Raw genomic sequence first — 22015 nt, forward strand, 5'->3', positions numbered from 1 at the left:
TCATAGATAGCAACTGATTTACTGTCTCTGTATCTCAGTTTCTTCATCTGTAAAATGGGGATAATAATTGTACCTATGTTATTGGGTTGTTATGAGGTTTAAAGGAGATAATGCAGGTAATAAAATCAGCACAGCACCTGGCACACTGTAAATGCAATAATTGTTCCTATGTTTGTCATTATGTTTGTAATTATGATTTTTATCACCCAGAGCCATTGTGTGGCTGGCTGGCTACAACGCCTCAACCCAGGAGATTGCAAGGCCTTCTGAGCTATTGGCAGGAGTCAAAGCATACATCAGTTTCATACAGTCACTTTCCCAGTTTTTGGGTGCAGATGTTTCCAGAGTGATCCGCAATGCCCTCCTACAGCAGACACAGCCACTGGACTCATGTGGGGAGCAGACTGTCACCACTCTCTACGCAGATTGGTCAGTGTGGCTTACCCTCACTTTACCTTACCTCTTTGTTAGCACTTTCCCCTTCACACAGCAGGGCTCGGTTCCTGCACTTTAGCTCCCAGGGTCACAGACCTTCAGATGAAGGCTTGTTTCTGCTTGAGGCCCGGAGCAATGAGCTGGGGCAACCCAGGTCCCCTTCGGTCCACTCTGAGTTTTCTTTCTGATCTTCCATGTAATATCCATTGACCTACTTTGTAGCAATTTCACCTTTTTCTTCTTAATTTCCAGTTTCCAACCTTCCTTTTCTGGATTTTGTTTTAATTTCAAATAATCTCTCTCTTTCTTAAGTTTCTTATTTCTCTTTTCTTCCTCTGAAAACCATTCTAACATGATCTCTCCAGAACACTATCTCTTCAACTCCAGACAAGACCATTTCTTTAGTAGGTTGTTATAAATATGAAGGAGATCTCCTCCCCCAAACCAGAAGAGGTAGGAGCAATTATTTGTTTTGAGATTTAGGATAGAAAGGAGCGGGATTTCTACCTCCCCAAGCCACTGGGTGGTGCTCTTAATCCAATGTCAGCTCAGCAGGAAAGAGCTGCAAAGAACCCCTCTAGTAGTGGGAAAGACCTACAAGGTTTGCAAATACAAATGCAAACAGGAACGCAGGGAAGTAAGGGACCTGGGTGTTGTGGGCTAGGTGGGAACTTTGGGTAGATGGGGAGGGCATGCTTCTTTAAAGGGGGCAACTGCTGCTTAGCTCTTCCTGTTAGTTGCCCCACTAAGTACTTATTTTTAATATAACCTCTCTCAGTCTCCAACTTTTGAACAACTAATTCAAATTAAAATAAAAAATCACATGGGTGAGTTAGGCCCACTGTGGTTAGCTTCAGACTTCCGGAAGACCTAAGTCCAGAGCTGCTAGTGCGTGGGTGAGTACACGGGTTGGCCAAGCCCTTGTCTGCAGACATGGACGGGAGGCCTTCTCGGGAGGTCAGCAGGGGATATTCAGAGACTGGATGACTAGTGTCCAGGGGCTTCTCTCTGTCCAAGAGGTTTGAATTGAGACCCACTTACTAGGCATTCAGTCCAACATTCTCATTGGAAAGGTTGAGGCTAAGTATATTTCAGAGGAGCCCAAGTAATAGGATCATTTTTCTTGTTATCTTGGGCTTGCTTTACTGGACAGAGAAAGGCCAAGGGTAGGGGAGTGCAGTAGCTGGCAAAGAACAGGCTGAGGGCGGGGAGTGCATGTCGTTACCTTTGCAGCCCTGCAAATTAGAGGCGAAATAGAATTCCATTACTGCCCGTTGTTTTTGAGCCAAAGGTTTGAGGTGTTAGGGTGTTTTACTGTCTTTGAGCCTTGTCTCCCCACCTCAACCTTTACTGGAGCTTCTCATCCTGAGCTCAGTGGTAGTGGTCAGGAACAATGGTAGGGAAAAGAAATTGAATGCTAACTTTCTGTGCTTTTTGGCTAACCCTGTAGGTACCTAGAAAGTCTGCTTAGACAGGCGAGCAGTGGGACCATCATCCATGCCCCAGCCATGCAGGCCTTCATCAGCCTCCCCAGAGAGGAGGAGCAAAACTTCAGCGCAGAGGAGTTCTCTGACATCTCTGGTGAGCCCAGGCCTGGGGCCCCATCAAGGAGCTGAGTCTTTCCCCTCAGTACAGAATCTCAGCCTATGGACCCCATCTAAATCCTCAGATCTTCCCAGAAGTTCACTGTACATTCTCCTTAGCCTTTCTGCTAGATTCTACCTTAGGGACAGTAAAAGAAGATTCTAAGCAAAACCCAGACTTGAGGAGTGGCCTGGGAGTTGAAGGTAGAGAAGAAAAGTGAAGGGAGTTAAGAGTTGAGCAGCAGCACTCAAGTCCCTGAAAGGATTTTTTTTGAAGAGTAGTAAATGGTTATTTTCCATCTCCATAAAAAATAAACGAGTAGGACATATAACAAAGGGTGAAGATTAAGGTAGGGAGGACATTCACATGCTTGAAATTATTAAACACTAATCTGATGTTATGGTATCTTCTTTCTTAGGGATATATTTTAGAGCCTTAACCAGTGCTTAGATTACTAATATTTAATGATGATGAAATAATGTATGGCATGTATTGTGGGCTAAGTTCTCAATATTCTTATATATTAACTCATTTAATCCTTACAAGAGCCTTCAGGTAGCTATCCTTATTACTCCCATTTTACAGATGAGGGCACTGAGACACAGAGAGGTTAAGGAGCTTGCCTAAAGTCACATATTCATAAATGGTAGAGCTGAGATTTCAACTCAAGACAGTCAAATTCCAGAACCTGGTGTTTAATCACTATGCAGTGCTGCTTTCCAGTGTACCGAAGTGCTTTGTGTCTCAAGGGGGACCAGGTAATGAGTGTATAGTGATTGAATTGGGAAGTCATTCTCTTTTTAAAGAAGGCTTTAAGCCATACTGATACTTTTTCAGAGATTTGTTTTACTGACTGACCAATTGATGAAGTCTCCTTTTTTTTTTAGGCTAGAGGAGGGGAGATAGTGAAACAGACTCCTGCATGTGCCCCAACCAGGATTTACCTGGCAACCTTGTCCAAGGCCAATGCTCTAGTACCAAGCTATATTTAGCACCTGAGGTTGATGCTCTCGATTGGGACCAGCTGAGTTATCCTCAGTTCCCAGGGCCACACTCAAATCAATCAAGCCACTGGCTGTGGAAGGGAAGAGAGAAAGAGAAGAGGGGGTTCGATTCCCAGTCAGGGTACACAGGAGAAGCAACCATTTTCTTCTCCACTCCTCCCCCCTCCCTTTTCTCTATCTCTCTCTTCCTCTCCTGTAGCCATGGCCCGGTTGGAGCAAGTTGGCCTCAGGCACTGAGGATGGCTCCATGGCCTCTCTTCAGGCCCTAAATTAGCTCAGTTGCCGAGCAACAGAGCAATTGCCCCAGATGGGTAGAGCATCACCCCATAGGGGGTTTGCCAGGTGGATCCTGGTCAGGGCACATGTAGGAGTCTGTCTCTTTGCCTCTCTGCTTCTCACTTAAGAAAAAAAAAAGAGAGAGAAGAGGGAGAGTGAGGGAAGAGAAGCAGATGGTTGCTTCTTCTGTGTGCCCTGACCAGGAATTAAACCCGGGATGTCCATATGCTGGGCCGATGCTCTATCCATTGAGCCACAGGCCAAGGCTGAACTCTCCTACTGCTTCCTTTTTCCTCTCACTTCTGTATTAATCATGACTCCTGCAGGGTATCAGGGACAGGTAGATGTTTCAGTGACCTGCCCTCTCCATCATACCCCTTCCTTGGGGGTGTTATGAAAGTCAGAGTATGCAGTCCTGTTTTCTGGCTCTGCCTTTTTTCTGTGCTCATTCTGACTCCATCAGTAAGTTAACGCTCCTCTTTGTCTGCTGGGGGTTTCAGATGTCCCCTTCTCATCAACGCCACCCACAAACTGTAGGCAGCATCTAAAATCAGCTTTAGGTCTTGCTGACAACTGACAAGCAGCAGGAGGTAATGCTGATTCCCCCTTATACCACCCCACCCCAACTTCCCTGGGTTACCATGGTAATGGGACAATGCTACACCAAAAATAGAAAGATGGAAAGAAGAGGATACCCCTAGGGTTACTAGCCTGGACTAGAGAAGACTAGAGGAAGGAGACATGGCTGATTCAGACCTGTCAATGGACCTGCAGACCAGTGTGTTTCCTCGCCATCCCCTCTAGAGATGGCAGTTCAACCCCTCTCCCCTTTTTGTCAGCCATTTTAGCATGATCTAGGTTGACTAGTTAGGAAATCCTTTTCTAGTGCTCAGCTCAATCTTCTTACTGTAAATAGGTGACTCTAAAAATGTGTTAACTCTGGACAAGGCTCTGTGTCAGCTGCTCTGACCAGTTCCGTGTCCTCAAACATTGGGGGAGGTGGAGGTCAACCGGTCCTGCTTTCAAAGACTGGAGTGTGGAACCTTGATTTTCTTTACTCTCTGAACTCATATTAACCATGCTAAACTCACCTTTTTTTCCTACTGCTCTCTTGTTGTTACTTCTGCTCTTTTATGCTTTTCTTTGCTGCGATGGCCCATACACAAAGACCCTAGCTAGAGTCCCGCCCATCTGAATTTGTCACTGGTGTTTCTAACATGCGATTCTCCCAGGCAGCTTTATTTGATTCACAAAGGGCCAGAAGCTGGCTGAGTAGAAAGGGATAAGAGTGAGGCAGACTAGAGCAAAGAAGGATTTAGAAGAAAAGACAGTTGGAACTCTGGGGATATGTGTTGATTATGAAAAAAGAAAATGTAGCTTAAGGAAAGGAAAACTTGGACAGTGAAATGTTAAATAAGGGAAGTGGAGGAAGGAACATAGAAGAAGCCAGACCTTAGGAACTAGTTGTGGTATCTTCTGGGGCACAAAAAGGAGCAGTAGGGCATTGTGCTGGGTTTCTGGTACCAGCTCTTGACTTGGTAAGTGACCTTGGACAAGCACTTAACACCCCTTGTCTATTAAATTACATATCTCAGAGGATTGTTAATAATTATCATAATAATCCCTTACTTATATATATCTTAAAATTTTTTTTTTTCTTTTTCAAGTGAGAGGAGAGGAGATAGAGAGACAGACTTGTGCATGCACCCCAACCGGGATCCACCCAGCAACCCCCATCTTGGGCCATGCTTGCAACCAAGCTATTTTTAGCACCTGAAGCAGAGGCTCCACAGAGCCATCCTTAGAGCCTGGGACCTATGTGTTCCAATCAATCGAACCATGGCTGCAGGAGGAGAAGAGAGAGAGAGAGAGAGAGAGAGAGAGAGAGAGAGAGAGAGAGTAAAGGAGGAGGGAGAGGGGTGGAGAAGTAGATGGTTACTTCTCCTGTGTGCCCTGGCTAGGAATCAAACCTGGGACATCCACACACCAGGCGATTGCTCTACCACTAAGCCAACCGGCTAGGGCAGGAGTCCCCAAACTATGGCCTGTGGGCTGCATGCTGCCCCCTGAGGCCATTTATCCAGCCTCCGCCGCACTTCCAGAAGGGGCACCTCTTTCATTGGTGAGAGGAGCACTGTATGTGGCAGCATCGCTCACATACAGTACTACTTCCGGTGACGCAGGATGCACGCGTCACGGCTCTGGAAGCACGTCAAATCACTTGTTACAGCTAACAGTGACAAATATGGAACCGGACATTGACCATCTCATTAGCCAAAAGCAGGCCCATAGTTCCCATTGAAATACTGGTCAGTTTGTTGATTTAAGTTTACTTGTTCTTTATTTTAAATATTGTATTTGTTCCCAATTTGTTTTTTTACTTTAAAATAAGGTATGTGCAGTGTGCATAGGGATTTGGTTATAGGTTTTTTTATAGTCCGGCCCTCCAACAATCTGAGGGACAGTGAACTGGCCCCCTGTGTAAAAAGTTTGGGGACCCCTAGGCTAGGGCCACATATATATATATATATATCTTTTTAGTGTTCTAAGGTTTTTATATATATCTTATTTATTCTTATATCAACTCTGTGAATTAATTTTCTCATTTTACAGAAAAGTAAACTGAGACTCAGAGAGGGTCAGGGACCTGTTTAAGGTCTTACATCTAGCAGAGCTACAATAGCTGGTCCAGCAAACATGAAACCCAGGCACCACATAAAGAGACTTGGGAAAGTATAGATTCTTTTAAGAATGTAAATAGTTATTGTTTGTGGCAAGTCTTGGTGTGAGTACCAGTGGGGAAAGGGTACACTGGCCCTCGGGCATGCCAGACCTATCACCTGAATGCAGGATGTCAGGTCACTTTTGCTCCTCAAATTCCCATTTCTTTCCCCTGCTGAAAAACATTTTAAATGTTCAGATTACCCTATTGCTATTATGCAAATGCTCCAGTGCCCTCTGAGTCTTACCTGGGACCTCTGTAACTCTATTCCAGAGATGCGGGCCTTGGCTGAACTCTTGGGCCCCTATGGCATGAAGTTCCTGAGTGAAAACCTGATGTGGCATGTGACCTCTCAGATTGTGGAGCTGAAGGTACTGTGGCAGTGAGCCTGTGTGGAACGTTTAGCCTCGGGGGAAAAGGATCAGGAGTAGGAGACTGGGGGATGATGTACCATGGGTCTTGTCTATTGCTGCTTAATGTTTCTGTGTTCCGGCTGCAGAAGCTAGTGGTGGAAAACATGGATGTACTTGTTCAGATCCGATCTAACTTTAGCAGGGTGGACTTGATGGCTTCTCTGCTGCCCCAGCTGATGGGTGAGCACCTCCCCTAAAGGGAAAGGAATTGTGGGAAAAGCATTGTGGATGACAGGGCTTTGGGGGTCTCTGGGGCTAAGCTGGGTCTGAAGTAGTGAAACCATCACTATTTTCCTACGTTCTCTTCCCTAACACTCTTTTTTTCTCCTCAGGGGCTGACAGTGTGCTGAAGCGAATGACCATCATTGGAGTTATCCTCAGTTTTAGGGCCATGGCCCAAGAGGGGCTTCGGGAGGTGAGTTGGAGGAGAGAAGGCTGCCTTAGGACCTCAGACGCCTCCATGGGGAGGCCTCGTGTGAGAAGCTGTGGAAGGAGTTGGGGAGCAAGGGGAGAAAGGAGCTTAATTTGGTAGAGGTCCTGGAAAGTCTCTGGGGACAGATGAGCTGAAGAGGGGAGGGGTGGGAAGTTTATTTAAGCTGAGGCCTTTTTTTGTTTGTTAGTTTGTTTTCATCATTTTTTGAAGGCTCTGGCCACTGTCCTGTGGATTCATTTATCTTCTATTTCCTCCAGGTTTTCTCCTCCCACTGCCCATTTCTTATGGGTCCCATTGAGTGCCTGAAGGAGTTTGTCACTCCAGACACAGACATCAAGGTAAAGGATAGTACAAACTAGAATCCAAGTAGGAGACTTTTTGAAAAAGGATATAGCTAGGATCTTGTAAGGGAGAGAGGGCTCTGGAGAACACAGTAGGGAGAAGAGCCAGGATTTGAAGAGGAAAACACTGGGGAATATTTTATGAAGGCATCAGTCAGACAAATATTCCTGGAGAGAGAGGGCAGCGCTGGGGCGACACGGGGAGGATGGAAAGAAGTGGGCACCTGGGAGAGCCTGTGGGGCGGGGGACACACTACAGGACAGTATCTGCAGGTTTCCACTGAAGATGTGCACACGAGTTCTCCCTTTAGTCATGAGCTTAGGTACTTCTTGTAAAAAGATCTGTTCATTTCCACCCACCCTGCCTGCTGGCAGAGCTTCCTTCCTTTTTTCTGGCCTTTTCTTCCTTCTAGTTCTGAAACTTTCTGGTTCCTCTATTCATGTCGCCTGCCTCAGGCCCTGTTCACTGTAGAGATGAAGAAAGAAAGAGGGGCTTCTGTAGACACCCCAAGTTAAACACCCCCCCTCCCACCTTGCATTATCTTCTCTTTTGAATCACCTGGAACAAATGTTATGCAGGAAATACAGCTGAAGGTTGGGGAACAAGGGCCTTCTGGAGCGCAGGGCTAACTAGTTCTTTTGTTGATTCCTTTAATGGAGAGAGGTCTGTGATAAGAGGAAACTAGTTAACAGGAAGAATCAGAGTTAGAGGTTAAGAAAATCATCCTTATCTCTGGATCAAAAGAATTGGGAAATATCCCCCTCTGTCTGTATCAGATCAGATGTGGTCATGCTGGCCGTGAGGGGGAGATGTTTCATTGAATGGCTGCCCCTTTGACCAGTCTTTGATTTTATGATTTTATGGTCAGCCTAGATTTATGGTCAGCCTAGATTTATGGTCAGCCTAGATTTCTGGCAGCTGCTGATGTTGGGTCGAATGCTCTAGCCATGAGCTTGTCTAGCTGATGTCTCCTGGGCAGCCCTGAGCTTTAGGCTCTGACTGCTTGTGAAAATAGCCAGGTGGAGGTGGAGAGAGGGATGATCTGTCCATCAGAGATTCTGTTACTGCCTCAGGGGGTAAAAAGATTCAGAGAAGAGAAAACAAGACCCCTTCAGTCATGCCTTTTTTCATCCAGAAAACCATAGGTCACAGGCAAGTCCCTGATCTCCTAGGCCAGGGGTCCCCAAACTTTTTACACAGGGGGCCAGTTCACTGTCCCTCAGACAGTTGGAGGACCAGACTATAAAAAGAAGTATGACCAAATCCCTATGCACACTGCACATATCTTATTTTAAAGTAAAAAAAAAACAAAACGGGAACAAATACAATAATTAAAATAAAGAACAAGTAAATTTAAATCAACAAACTGACCAGTATTTCAATGGGAACTATGGGCCTGCTTTTGGCTAATGAGATGGTCAATGTTCGGTTTCATCCATATTTGTTACTGCTAGCCGTAACAAGTAATATGATGCGCTTCCGGAGCCATGACGTGTGTGTCCCGCATCACCGGAAGTAGTACTGTACGTGAGCAATGCCGCGCTTTGCAGCGCCACCACATATAGTACTCCAGGACCTCTTACTGACCACCAATGAAAGAGGTGCCCCTTCTGGAAGAGCGGCCTCAGGGGGCCGCATGCGGCCCGTGGGCTATAGTTTGGGGACCCCTGTCCTAGGCCATGGTTGTCATAAGCAGGGTGATCTAGTTAGTAGGGAATTTAAATGAAGGACAAAGCAGAATGTGGTTAAGGTTTTTTTTCTGTGTCAGGCACCATAGCAAAGTATGTGCATATTATTGTGTTTGTGCAGTTCTTTGCATACAATACTCTACTTGCCTACTATTAAAACAATTACCCTTTGTTCTCTAAGAACATTTAAAGTTGTTTTTTTTTTTTTGTTTTTTTTTTACCTCAAACCAGGTATAAGTACTAGGTATGGGAATGGGGGGTTTGGGGACTGTGTTCTAGGAACCTGATCTTAAGTACAATCAGGGATTCAGGTATTAATCAGTCAGTATTAATTGAGTGCCTTCTATGTGCTTAGCATTGTGTTAAAAATGAGAGAGGATAAAAAGAAATGCAAAGTTTCTAGCTTCGAGATAAAGGAAGAGGGAAAGGAATAATGTCTATTTGTCTATTAGTGACCATTAGTCCCTAGGGTAGAGGCTTTACACATGCCATCTGATTAACCTTCAAAACAATTCTGTGAGGTAAGCACTATTATCCCAGCTTTACAGGTGAGAACACTAAGGCTCTAAGAGGTTAAGTAACTTTCAGCTAAGGTCATACAATTTCATAAGTGGTGGTGGTAGAATTTGAACCCAGATATTCACACTCCAAACCCCTTCTCTCCCTTTTCCATGCTATGAGTTTTTGTTTTTTTCTTTTTTAAATTATAGTCTAGTTGGTGAGAGAAGCCGTATGTCTCACCTCCTATCTGAAAAGGCAACTGAAATGACCAGGTGCTGTGTGTGACCAATGCTAAGTCAGTGGTATCAATTTAAAAAGGGAGACATGGGTTTGGGCTGAAGTAATCAATGAGAGCTTCACAGAAAATATGAGATTTGAGATAAGCCTCAAGGAATGGGTGTCACCTTGACATAAGTAGAGGACAAGAAAGGATACTCTGGAAGAGGGAAGCATGTGAACCAAAGTATGGAAGTAGGGAAGTAAATTGTAGTTTGGAGAGGAAATAAATTACCCTGGCTGCATTGACTGTAGTAAGTATTTGGGGAAATGAGGTTGTGAAAATAAATTTGTACCAGAGTATGTGAATGCCAAGCTGAAGCATTTGGGCTTCTTTCTCCTGTAGGTTAGGGAGAGCTATGAAAGGAATACCTAGAAAGGAGATAGTACACTAAAAGTTTAAATCATTGATCTAGGCCCTGGCCGGTTGGCTCAGTGGTAGAGCATTGGCCTGGCGTGTGGGAGTCCCAGGTTCGATTCCCGGCCAGGGCACACAGGAGAAGCGCACATCTGCTTCTCCACCCCTCCCCCTCTCCTTCCTCTCTGTCTCTCTCTTCCCCTCCTACAGCTGAGGCTTCATTGGAGCAAAGTTTGCCCGGGCACTGAGGATGGCTCTGTGGCCTCTGCCTCAGGCTCTAGAATGGCTCTGATTGCGGCAGAGCAACGCCCCAAGATGGGCAGAGCATCGCCCCCTGGTGGGCGTGCCGGGTGGATCCCGGTCGGGCCATGTGGGAGTCTGACTGCCTCCCTGTTTCTGGCTTCGGAAAAATACAAAAAAAAAAAAAAAAAAAAAAAAAAAATCATTGATCTAAGAATCCTGACTTCCTGTAGCTTTTGTCAAGCACTTCTCTCCTGGGAATCATCTCCAGAATGTTGTTTTCTTTTCTACCAGGTAACCCTGAGTATCTTCGAGCTGGCATCTGCTGCAGGAGTGGGCTGTGACATTGACCCAGCCCTGGTGGCTGCCATTGCTAATCTGAAAGCTGGTAAAATTGAGGAGGGCTTAGGCCATATTTTTGGGTGGGAAAATGTCAGTGTCAAAGAAGCCTTTTATTTGGGATTGTGAATTCAGTGGATGTAAACTGAGAGCTAAGGCAAGACTTAAAGCGTGGTCTCTAACCCCCAGAAAATATTTACACAGGCAATTTAGATTTCTAGTCAGAATCCAACCAGTTGACCTGTCAATCAGATAAAAAATATTAAGTGAGAGTCAGTTAGATGCCAAGTGCTCAAAGGAATTTACAATCTGATTGGGGACATAAGATGAATGCAGTGACATGACGGGAGAACAATGCACAGTAGTTGAGGACTCCATGCTGACCTCTGTGGTGTAGCATCTGAGTTCCCCAGAGTGACCGGTGCTCTTCCCTCCCATATAATCACCATGACACTGTTCACTTCTTCCCCAGGTCTCACACTAGTCTGTCATATTTTCCATTATGTATTTCCTCTGATGAGCACGTTCACATTGATACACGCTCAAAAGAGGATGGAACCAAGGGGCTGATATTAAGCCCTTTCAAAATTGCCAGACCAGGGCCCTGGCCGGTTGGCTCAGTGGTAGAGTGTCAGCCTGGCGTGCAGAAGTCGCGGGTTCAATTCCCAGCCAGGGCACACAGGAGAAGCGCCCATCTGCTTCTCCACCCATCCCCCTCTCCTTCCTCTCTGTCTCTCTCTTCCCCTCCTGCAGCCGAGGCTCCATTGGAGCAAAGATGGCCCGGGCGCTGGGGATGGCTCCTTGGCCTCTGCCCCAGGCGCTAGAGTGGCTCTGGTCGAGGCAAAGCGACGCCCTGGAGGGGCAGAGCATCGCCCCCTGGTGGGCAGAGCGTCGCCCCCTGGTGGGCGTGCCGGGTGGATCCCAGTCGGGCACATGTGGGAGTCTGTCTGATTGTCTCTCCCCGTTTCCAGCTTCAGGAAAAAAAAAAAAATTGCTAGACCGGTCCTCACTTTTCTCTCTTGGTTTTGGTGAGACTCCTTTCCTTTACCCTTCACCCCATTGCAGGTGACAGCATGTCCTCAGACAATTTGTCAGCAGAGCTCTTTGCTAGGAGCTCTGCTCAGTCACCAGAGGATGCCTCCAAGGATTCAGGCCTTCACTATAAGTGGAGGCTAGTCCTGTCCCCTTCAGCAATAGTGACTTGCCTATAGTGCTTTATAGTGTGTATTCATGATGTTTTCTCATGTGATCCTCAGTAAGTCTGTGAAGTAGGACCCCTATAGAGGATGACTCCTATTGGCCAACCTTACTTCTTTTCTTTCCCTTCTTACCAGACACTTCTTCTCCAGAGGAGGAATACAAGGTGGCCTGCCTGCTCTTGATCTTTCTTGCAGTTTCCCTCCCACTCCTTGCCACAGACCCTTTTTCCTTCTATAGCATTGAGAAGGATGGTAAGTAAGGAGTAGGTTTGAGAAGCCAGTGCTATTTAGGTTACTGGCCTGGGGTAGGGAGATGAGATGGAGATCGTTATCTATCTGGAAAATACAGACTGCTGATTCAAATGTAAAGTTCTATTTCAAAAAGCACTTGAGAATGAACTATCTATAAAATTAAATCCCAGTAAAAGTTCATAGGAACATCCTTATCTCAATCCCCAAATCCCTCCTACAGGTGTTAAATAGGGGTGACCCAGACTGAAAAAGTAAAAGCTTCCCAGCTGGGGTCAGCCTGGGGTGACTCTGTTATTTCCTTTTGTTTTTTTTCTCTCTCTATCAATAACTACCTAGGTTACAACAACAATATTCACTGCCTGACCAAAGCCATCATCCAGGTGTCTGCTGCCCTATTCACACTCTACAACAAGAACATTGAAACTCACCTCAAGGAATTTCTGGTGGTGAGTGGGTCTAGGTGATAAGGAATGGAAGGTTGCAGAGTCTGGAGAGAATTGGTTTGCCTTAAATCCATCGACATTTATTGTTGGGCAGGCCTCGGAGTCTAACCTAATTCATTCAGTAAGTAGTGAGAGGCCACTTTGTGAAAGGCAGGAGTGTCTTCTAAGTTCTTTCACAGCTAACATTTCAGCCTCTGCCCAAATACTTGGAAAAAGCATTGGACTAAGAGTCAGAAAATCTGAGTTCTAGTTCTGGATCGGCCACTAAGAAGTTGTATTACCTCTGAAGAGCCAAACGTTCGGGGCTTCAGTCTTCCCATTTATTAAATAGGGCAACTAAACAGAATCCATGATTCACTCACTATCTTGGTGTGCAGTCAAATCCCGGGGAGCTTGTTCAGTACAGGTTGCCAATTCTTCTACCAGTTCTAGGATGAGTCCAGGCCTCTGTTTTTAATAAGATCTCCAGGAGATCTGAATCACAGTAATGTTGGAGAGACACTGAGTTTTATAACCTAGGCCCTATCCAACTCTAATACTGACAAAAAGCCAAACCTTTTTCAAATTCTTTTAATTTTTTTAAGTGAGAAGAACAGAGACAGAGAGACAGACTCTCATGTGCACCCTGACCAGGATCCACCCAGCAACACCCATCTGGGGCTGATGCTTGAACCAACTGAGCTATTTTTTAGCACTTGAGGCTGACATGTTTGGACCAATTGGGCTGTCCTCAGCCCCCTGGAGCCGGGGGTGGAGAAGCAGATAATTGCTTCTCTTGTGTGCCCTGACCGGAAATTGAACTCAGGACATCCATACGCTAGGTTGACACTCTATCTACGAGCCAACTGGCCAGGCCTTCAAATTCTCAAACTTTAACATAAATCAGAACCAGCTAGAGAATTTCTGAATCAATGGATTAGAGGTGGGGCTAGAAAATTCTCATTTCCAACAAGTTCCCAAGTTATATTGATGTTGCTCATCTTGGGTGCTCACTTTGAGGACCAATGGCCTAGATTTCTAGGGACTGGTGTTGTCAACCAAGCAGCTGATTCTACTGTAGGCTATGTTCAATTTGTTTCAAAAAAAGTTGTTTTAAAACAAATTTTAACCAAAGTTAGACTCCTTGTAACTACCATCATTGATCTTAGCTTTCTTTGCCTCTGGAAAAACACAATGAATAATCTCTTTCCATTACTGAAAGAGGCCTAGAGTTTTTACATTTTAACTCCTCCATGGAGGAGTCCTATCCATACACTTCTGATACATGGTTCATTACCCACGGCCTGCTTGCATGTTCTTGGCAATGGGCAGCTTATTCCTTTGCAAAGCATGGTCCTGATTTAAGAACCAGGGCTTCATGGCTGACCAGCTGGTAGCACAGTAAATAAAGCTTCAGCCTGGGATGCAGAGGACCCAGGTTTGAAGCCCCAACCAGTTTGAGTGTGGGCTCATCCAGCTTGAGCGCTGGGTCGCTGGCTTGAGCCCAAGGTTGCTGTCTTGAGCACAGGTCACTGGCTTGGCTGGAGCCACTGCCCCCAAGGCACATATGAGAAAGCAATCAATGGACAACTAAGTTGTCACAATGAAGAATTGATGATTCTCATCTCTTTCCCTTCCTGTCTGTCCTTATCAGTCCTTCTCTCTGTCTCTGTAAAGCCAGTAGCCGTGGCCACCATCACAGCTGCCTGGCCAGTGCAGGTTCGCATTAGATTCGGACAGACAGTAATGAAACAATGGAGCCAAGAACTGGTGGGCCACTACCTTTAATCCTAGCTTGTACCCGGCGGGCAAGTAAAAACACACACTGGGCTCCAAAACCCACTCATTCAGGGCTCACAAAGCTACTGACTTACCTGAGTTTTCCTAGGATCAAAGGTATCTACCTCACCAGCCTTATTCACCTCTGTTCCCCATCTCCTTCTCTCTGCTCTCCTACAGCATGGGCTCCTACTTCAGCACTCTGCCATCTTGGCTACTTCTCTCCTCTCCTCCACGTGGCCTTTCTCTGCTCTCCTCTCTAATGCTAATCTCAGGAATGGAGAGAGAGCAAGCTCCTGGTCTGCCCCACTTTATAGTGTAGATTCAAACCTTTAATCCAATATACAAACAAGGAAGTTTCTGATACAAAGTAACTTATCTGAGGCATAACGGGATTCCTCATGAGAGTGCACCACCCCACATCAAAAAGGGTGGGAAAGGCTTAGTCCCAAAACCAAGCCCCAGGCTACAAGGATCCTGCCTGCCCGTAGCCCACCCCCAACACACATTAATATAATCACACCCATCCCAAGCAAGAAGGGCAACCAATACCATCACCTGGGCGACGGGCTTCCATGTGGGCAGCGCCATCTTTAACAAAGTGAGCATAACATATTTTATCTGCCCAACAGTCTCTCTCACTTAAAACAACAACAAAAGGAACTGGGGCTTCACCTGTTTTCCTTCAGGGGGAAACACAGTCGATCATATTTCCTCGGGAATCATACCATTGTCTTGAGAAGCACACGCCGCACACGCGGAGAACTTGGAAACTTAGTGAGTGGGTCTCTATTTAAACTGAAACAGCCAGTCAGAGAGAATGGACTCTGAGCATCTTATATATAGAGAGGATTCACACCAGATCTAAGTTGGGGTGAGGAGAGAATTTCCACCCCTCCTTTTTTTCTTGTATCCTCTTTGTTTGCTAAATGTAGAAGACCTGGGCAATTAATCACATTTCTTCCTCCCTCTTTGATTTGTTGGGGACCTGGAGGTGAATGGAGAGGGCAGCTATCTGGGAGCTGACTGGAGGAGAATATCAAGAGCACTGCATCTGAATCAGAGGCCCAGCTCTGTCCCTAGCCGGTGGGAGGCAGCTGTAAACAGCCTGACGACAGTGGTGTCTGCAGGGGCCTGGGGAAAGACTGATCTGGCTCACAGTATCACCCACCTTTATTCTCGGTTCTTTTCTCGCCCTTACAGACGCTCTCCCAGCACCCCAGGCGGCCTCTTGTTGTCTGTGCTGGCTGGTTTACAGGCAGCGTGCATCTCTGAAACCTAGGGAATTGGCCACTTTTCCACCCTGAGTCTCCAGGAACATCCCAGTGTATCATAATTTTCCTCCTTGATCTTTCAACTTCCTGTAGCCTGAGGCTGTCCTACTGTGACCTCCATAAATATCTGCTTCCCTTACAAACTCTTCCCTTACAGGTGGCCTCTGTCAGCCTCCTGCAGCTGGGCCAGGAGACTGACAGGATTAAAAGCAGAAATCGGGAATCCATTTCTCTGCTCATGCGCTTGGTATGTATCTTGTTTAAGTTGCTCGGGGGGAAGAGAGAGGGAGAGCCAGAAGGAGATGCCTCTTTAAGGTCTTTTGGTCCCTGGCATGGTCATCACTCAAAAGCATTAACTAAAAACTTAATTCTGCCTGACCCTCAGGGTCTAGTCTTCATATTCTCATATTCTGGTTAACATTCTAGACTTGTCCTCTTATCTGAAGGTAAAGTCTTCAAGAACTTCCTTGCAGAACAGGGCCTTCTTGACCTTAGCTGACTGGATCCCTTTTCCTGCAGTGTTTGTTCTCAAGTCTGACTTGGTGAGGCAGCTGTGTCTCTTGTCCATAACTACCTGTCCAGTGCATGTTTGCTTTTACTTGACCACTTCCTATCACTGTACTTCTTGTCCTTAAGAAGAGGGTGCTGGATAGCACTGAGCTGAACTGGGAAGGGAGGCAGGGGGCGGGCCCAGAGGAGGAAGGGATTTTAGATGAGAAGCTATAAGGCAGGGAGCCAGGTGGGCTATGCGTCAGGCAGCTGCTGCTATCTCTTCTCTTTTCTTTCCAAGCTGTGGGCTTTTCCCTGCTCTGGCAGAAAGTTCTGGGAACTCTGACTCAGTTAATTTAAAAAAATTTTTTTCCTCATGACCTTTTTCTCTCTTCAACACACTTACTCACTGTTTTGCTCTAAAAGTCTAATTCTTCAGGCTAGTACTGCACTTAGATATGGACAGGAAGGGCTCCTGCCCAGGGTCCTGTGTTTCAGAGGCCCTCCCCTGGCCTATGGGGAGAGGGTATGCCCGCCTGGAGGCTGTGCCCCACCTCGAAGCCCACACTGAAGGTTTCTGGGACCTTGGAATTCTTTGTTGAGCAGCTCCAGCCTGCTTGTGGAGCTTATGCAAAGCTTCTCCCCCAAGTCTGTCCTACTAAGGCAGGCTGTTGCTGGCAGGTGTGCCCCCAGTGCCCCATGCTTAGCTGTGCAGATAGGAAATCTAGTGTGCATGCAAAACCCTTCAAACTGGGGCTAGGTCCCACTTACCCGTTCTGGTGCAGAGCTCTGAATAGTCTAAGAATTCTTAATTCAAAGTCGGCCTTCCAGGAAATTATAAAAGTATATTGTGAAGGTTGAAATATAGAATATAATAGTTTATTTGATTTATTTAGTCATATGGTATGTGGGCTTCCATTTGGACTCTTGGCCCAGGACCACAAATGTTAGGGGCAGGCAAGACTGGGGTTGCCTGTGGCTTCCTTTAAATACATAGACACTGAGTGGTACCTGTGTCTCAGTGTGTCCTGATAGAAAGAGGCCCAGGTAGGCTGATTAGGGATTATGATGGAGAAGACAGCAGAACTGACATGAGGGTATGTGTGGTGAGGGATGAGAGGGCAAGGGAGGCAAGGAAGGCCAGTAGTGTGCTAGAGGAAGCACAAGTTTTAGGGCATCATGACCTTGGGCAAGTTAATTAACCTTGTGAGATTGATTCTTTATCCATAAAAATGGACAACAATCCTTATTATCATGAGAAAATATATGTGAGAGTATCTAAGACATAATAGCTGCTCAGGAAATGTTAGTTCCGTCTCTCTGCTGTTCATTTTAGTTTCTCCATGGTTTAGCATGCGTCTTCATTTCCTTGGCAGTTTTCACCTCTGTAGGGCTGTAGGTTATTCTGTGTTGCCACACAGCCCAACCTCCTCCTCTTGCTTTGCTCCCCTCTCAGCCCCAAAGTGTGAGGAGGTGTCTGCTGCGGTGGCATTGCGGTGAGGCCTGCAGAGTGTCTGGAACAGAGCGTGGACCAGGTGCTTTTTATTGGAGGGAGTGACAGAGGGACTAGCCGCTGCAAAGCAATTTAAATGCAAATGTTTCCACGGAGAGATTGGAAATTACTGAAGGGGAAGGAGCTGTATTTTGATATAGGAGTCTACTCATGTAGCCCCCAGTTCTAGCTGGTCACTTCTTTCCTTGGGGTCTTTCTATCTTGGTTGTCAAGCCTGGGCATTGCCCACTCCAGTATTGCCAGCCTGTTTCTGGGTTTCACAGGGGAGAGAGAAGACTCTCTCATAGACTCGTGGAATCTCAGATGTCAGAACAAGGCCAGACTCTGGCAATTAGTCCAGTCCTTACAGTTCTTAGGTGAGGAATCTGAGGATAGGGAGGGAGAGATAACATTCAAGATTTCTCCAAAACATAGGGGCAGATTTGGAACTACAATCCAAGTTTCTTGGCCTTCACTCTAGGACTGTTTTCACTACTATGAATCTCTTCCAGTTAGAAGTCCTGTTTTTTCTGGACTTAATGGAGCAAAGAATAGGAAGTCTTGGGCTAGTGAATTTTTCCTGAAGCTGTCATTCATTTCTGTGGACCTGAGAGTTTCCTGGAAAAGAGATCTTATCTCTTTCCTGGCTTACAGTCTGAAAGTCTTGCCTAGCAAAAATTCTTTCTGTTATCCAACCTAAGCTCAGAGCTACAATTTCACTGGCATATTTCCTGCCCTGTAACCTGCAGCGTCTGCCCTTCTGGGGCTGTTGTTTGCATTGTGTGTGCATGTGTTTGACAATAGCAGAATATTACAACTTTTAAAACCAGAAAGAACTTTAGAGAGAGAAATGCTAGAGTAGAAATGGTAAGTTCTCTTTTCTGAGTGTGTTTTCAGGACTTCAAATGCCAGCCATATTGGGAAGGGCCCATCGGTGTGAATTGCCAAAGGATGTGGGTCACTTCTCTCCAGAGTGTGTCTTTTAGTTCCAAACCTCTTGATGAGCAGAGTACTGAAGGAAATAATACCCTGCTCCTTCTGCAGAGACAGGGACCCTCAGCCAATGCTAGGTTGTGCCGCTCTTTGCTAATACGCACCCACCCCCATCCTTTTTTTTTTTATTATTAAGTGAGAGGCAAGGAGGCAGAGACAGACTTCTGCATGTACCACAACCAGGATCCACCCGGCAAGCCCCCTACCAGGCAATGCTCTGTCTGTCTGGGCCACTGCTCCATTGCTCGGCAACTAAGCTATTTCAGCACCTGAGGTGAGGCCATGGAGCCATCCTCAGCACCTGAGGCCAACTTTGCCCAAACCAATCAAGCCACGGCTGCAGGAGGGAAAGGGAGAGAGAGAGACATGGGGGTAGGGGGGAGAAGCAGATGGTCGCTTCTCCTGTGTGCCCTGACCTGGAATTAAACCCGGGACTTTCACATGTTGGACTGCCACTCTACCACTGTGCCAACTGGCCAGGGCTAAAATTATTATTATTTATTAGTCCCCCCTGCCCCTCATCTTAGCCTAGCATCTTGATCTGTCTTTCTGCTTCGCTGTGCAGGCTGCTGGGATTACCACAGCACACAGCCTTCTAATTAAACAAATTAATCATGCCCGCTCCTTTATGCCACATCCTTACTGTTCCAAAAGCACTGTACTGAGGGAGGGAGGGCACGGGCCCAGCACTAGAGGGCCCATGTGGGTTCCAGGCCCCACTTTCTCAGCCTGCAGTGGCAATTGTTTCTTTCTCTGCCAAGCTTTGTCATTATCACTTTTATTCATCCTTACCTGTATCTGTGCTGCCCAGCCACATTTGCTTTAGCATCCAGAACAGGAGAGAATGGGAGTTTTTCTGCCACAAGAGAAGTGACTCTTTCCTGCCTTCTGCTTCTGAGCCCCTTATATACCCTTGAGGAGGGGACAGGGGCCATTATAATGGAGATGATGAGGCTACATTGCTTTCCAGTAACTAAACCAAGTGGGGGACGAAGGGGAGTATGATTTGGAACCCTGTTCATTTGTAACTATGAGGGCCCAGGGGAGTGAATGAAGAGGAACAGGGTGTCACAGAGGCAGCCCTACCTGAGGTTCTCATCTCTTGGCTCCTTCTCTTCCAGGTGGTAGAGGAGTCCTCCTTCCTGACCCTAGACATGCTGGAGTCCTGTTTCCCTTATGTCCTGCTTCGAAATGCCTATCGGGAGGTATCTCGGGCCTTCCACCTGAACCGAGTGCCAGCTAGTGTCCACTGAAAGGCCCTTTGGACCTGCCTAGACCTACGCCATACAGGAAGCCGTGGTCATTTTCTCAAGGGGTGGGAATGGGTTGGGATCTAGAGCCTGGGCAGATGAATAGACATATGGATGAACGGTCCAGGGCTGAGAAACCATAAAGAAGTAGGGCAGGCTGAGGGGACAAAGGCCAGTTTAAAGGAAAAGTTAGGGGCATGGGGCCAAGTGTGTGAATTTTTATAATGAAGAGACTGCATGACATACAAATATGTTTTCAATTTCTGGTGACTAGGGCTTGAGCTCTGACTGGCATGGGTCTGTCTGACCTTCATCACTATTCTAGTATAATGCTGGTGGACTGAGATGATCAATCATCATATTAAACCATAATGAGTTCATAATCCTCCCACTGGGGCTGCTATTTATTGTCTTCTGCACATTCATTAGGATGATTATCTCCTCTCTTCCTTTTTTAAATGTGTTCAGCAAACATTCAGCCTGCTCCTGCTGCAAAGTTGTAGCAAAGGAACGCCTTTTCTCTTCTGTGGGGCACTTTTAGGAATCATAGGTCTCTTCCTCTGCCTCCTGCTCTGCTGCCTCTAGGGCAGTGGTCCCCAACCTTTTTTGGGCCATGGATCGGTTTAATGTCAGAAAATATTTTCACAGACCGGCCTTTAGGGTGGGACGGATAAATGTATCATGTGACCGAGACAAGCGTCAAGAGTGAGTCTTAGATGGATGTAACAGAGGGAATCTGGTCATTTTTTAAAAATAAAAGATTGTTCAGACTTAAATATAAATAAAACGGAAATAATGTAAGTTATTTATTCTTTCTCTGTGGACCGGTACCAAATGGCCCACGGACCGGTACTGGTCCGCGGCCCAGGGGTTGGGGACCACTGCTCTAGGGGGAATGAGGAAGTGCTCCAGAGAGGTTTTCACTGCCCCAGACCCTTTCACCAGCCCTGCACATCTTGTGGTAGCAAGTTAGTTCTCTCATCTGCTTAACTTTTACCCCTCCTGCTTTTTCTCTGACATCACCACCACCTGGAGCGAATGGTCAGTCCAGGTAGTTCTAGTCCTCATGATGACTAATTGGACCAGAGTCATGTGGTTTCCTTCCTGGACCATTTGGGGTACTCTTCCTCCAATCTGGAAGGGCTAATTTAATCCATATCCCCTTGTCATCCTGGGTACAGCTGTTGCTCCAGGCAGGGATTTCTCTTCCAGATCTTAAATTTCATAGACTTCACTAGGTTATAGGATCCTGAGAACAAATATACTTTAGGGAGTACAGGCTGTTTCAACTTAGCCTTTTTCTGCACTAATTAGAATTTCAAGTGTCACAGAGCCTGAGGCGGTCAAGATTGCACTAGACTAGGCTTAGTTTACTCCATGGCAGGAGACCGTGGCCTCCATCCATCACTTCTGTGCACCCACTGCCAGGGAGGCTAAAGCAACAGATCATGGGTTTAGAGTGGTTGAAATGGGCAAATATAATTAACTACTGGATCAATCAGGATCATGTTCATACTTCCACAATAAAAGAGAAGCAATTGTTGATTTCCAGCAAAACCATCGGCCTTCAATAAAGCTAGTTAATAGCTGTTTTTGTATTTTGTATGTGCGTTTGACTTTTATATTTTGAGACCCAGGCTTAGGCCATACTTTTTAAACTTTGCTTCCATAATCAACAAACAAGTTTTTCTTAGCAACAGTTGCTTTTATCTTTAGGATAAAATCAGCAGAGGGTCCCACTTCGTGCCTCTGCCAGCTGTCCTTCCTTGCTACAAAAAAGACATTGTGTTCTAAGGACTGATTCAGGGTCAGGTCTACTGAGACCGAGGACAAATTTGATGAGGAAGAAAAGGCTCAAAAATATCTGAACAACTTCTCTTAAACACATACCTCTGCTGGGACCATCATCTTGAGGAGACGAGACCCCTTTACATCGACCCGTGGGGCTGCTGAAAAGGAGCCTCCCATAGGACAGAAGACAAGTGGCTGTAGGGGAAAAGAGTAGACATAATACCTTTATTATTTTAATTAAAAATTTTATTAAGATAGTTAGTCCTATAAACTAATGCAGAGAGAGTCTGTGTGTTTTTGCCAGTTTCCCTCAATGGTAACATTTTACAAAAATAATAGTATACTATCACAGCCAGGCTGCAGACATTGATACAAATCCCTGGTCTTATTCAGGTTTCTCAGTTTTACTTATACTTGCTTCTCTGTGTGTACATATTGAGTTCTGTACAGCCATAGATCACGT

At 46.0% G+C, this 22015-nt stretch overlaps 1 protein-coding gene across 2 annotated transcripts in view; it reads left to right on the forward strand.

Moving 5' to 3' along the window:
* NCKAP1L (NCK associated protein 1 like) overlaps positions 1-21294 on the forward strand; it is a 51375-nt gene extending 30081 nt beyond the window's left edge. The window contains exons 21-31 of one of the 2 annotated variants that reach the window (XM_066369686.1): positions 211-429; positions 1886-2016; positions 6295-6392; positions 6521-6614; positions 6767-6849; positions 7125-7205; positions 10567-10660; positions 11946-12062; positions 12399-12508; positions 15695-15784; positions 19633-21293. In XM_066369686.1, coding sequence (XP_066225783.1) covers positions 211-429; positions 1886-2016; positions 6295-6392; positions 6521-6614; positions 6767-6849; positions 7125-7205; positions 10567-10660; positions 11946-12062; positions 12399-12508; positions 15695-15784; positions 19633-19764 — 1249 coding nt within the window. In that variant the 3' untranslated portion in view covers positions 19765-21293. Of the gene's footprint in view, positions 1-210; positions 430-1885; positions 2017-6294; positions 6393-6520; positions 6615-6766; positions 6850-7124; positions 7206-10566; positions 10661-11945; positions 12063-12398; positions 12509-15694; positions 15785-19632 lie in introns of both variants that reach the window. The other variant, XM_066369687.1, reaches the window with a different exon arrangement.
* The last annotated feature ends 721 nt before the right edge of the window (positions 21295-22015 follow it).

This window comes from Saccopteryx leptura, chromosome 2, assembly GCF_036850995.1.
Source record: "Saccopteryx leptura isolate mSacLep1 chromosome 2, mSacLep1_pri_phased_curated, whole genome shotgun sequence".
NCBI classification, from domain to species: Eukaryota; Metazoa; Chordata; class Mammalia; order Chiroptera; family Emballonuridae; genus Saccopteryx; species Saccopteryx leptura.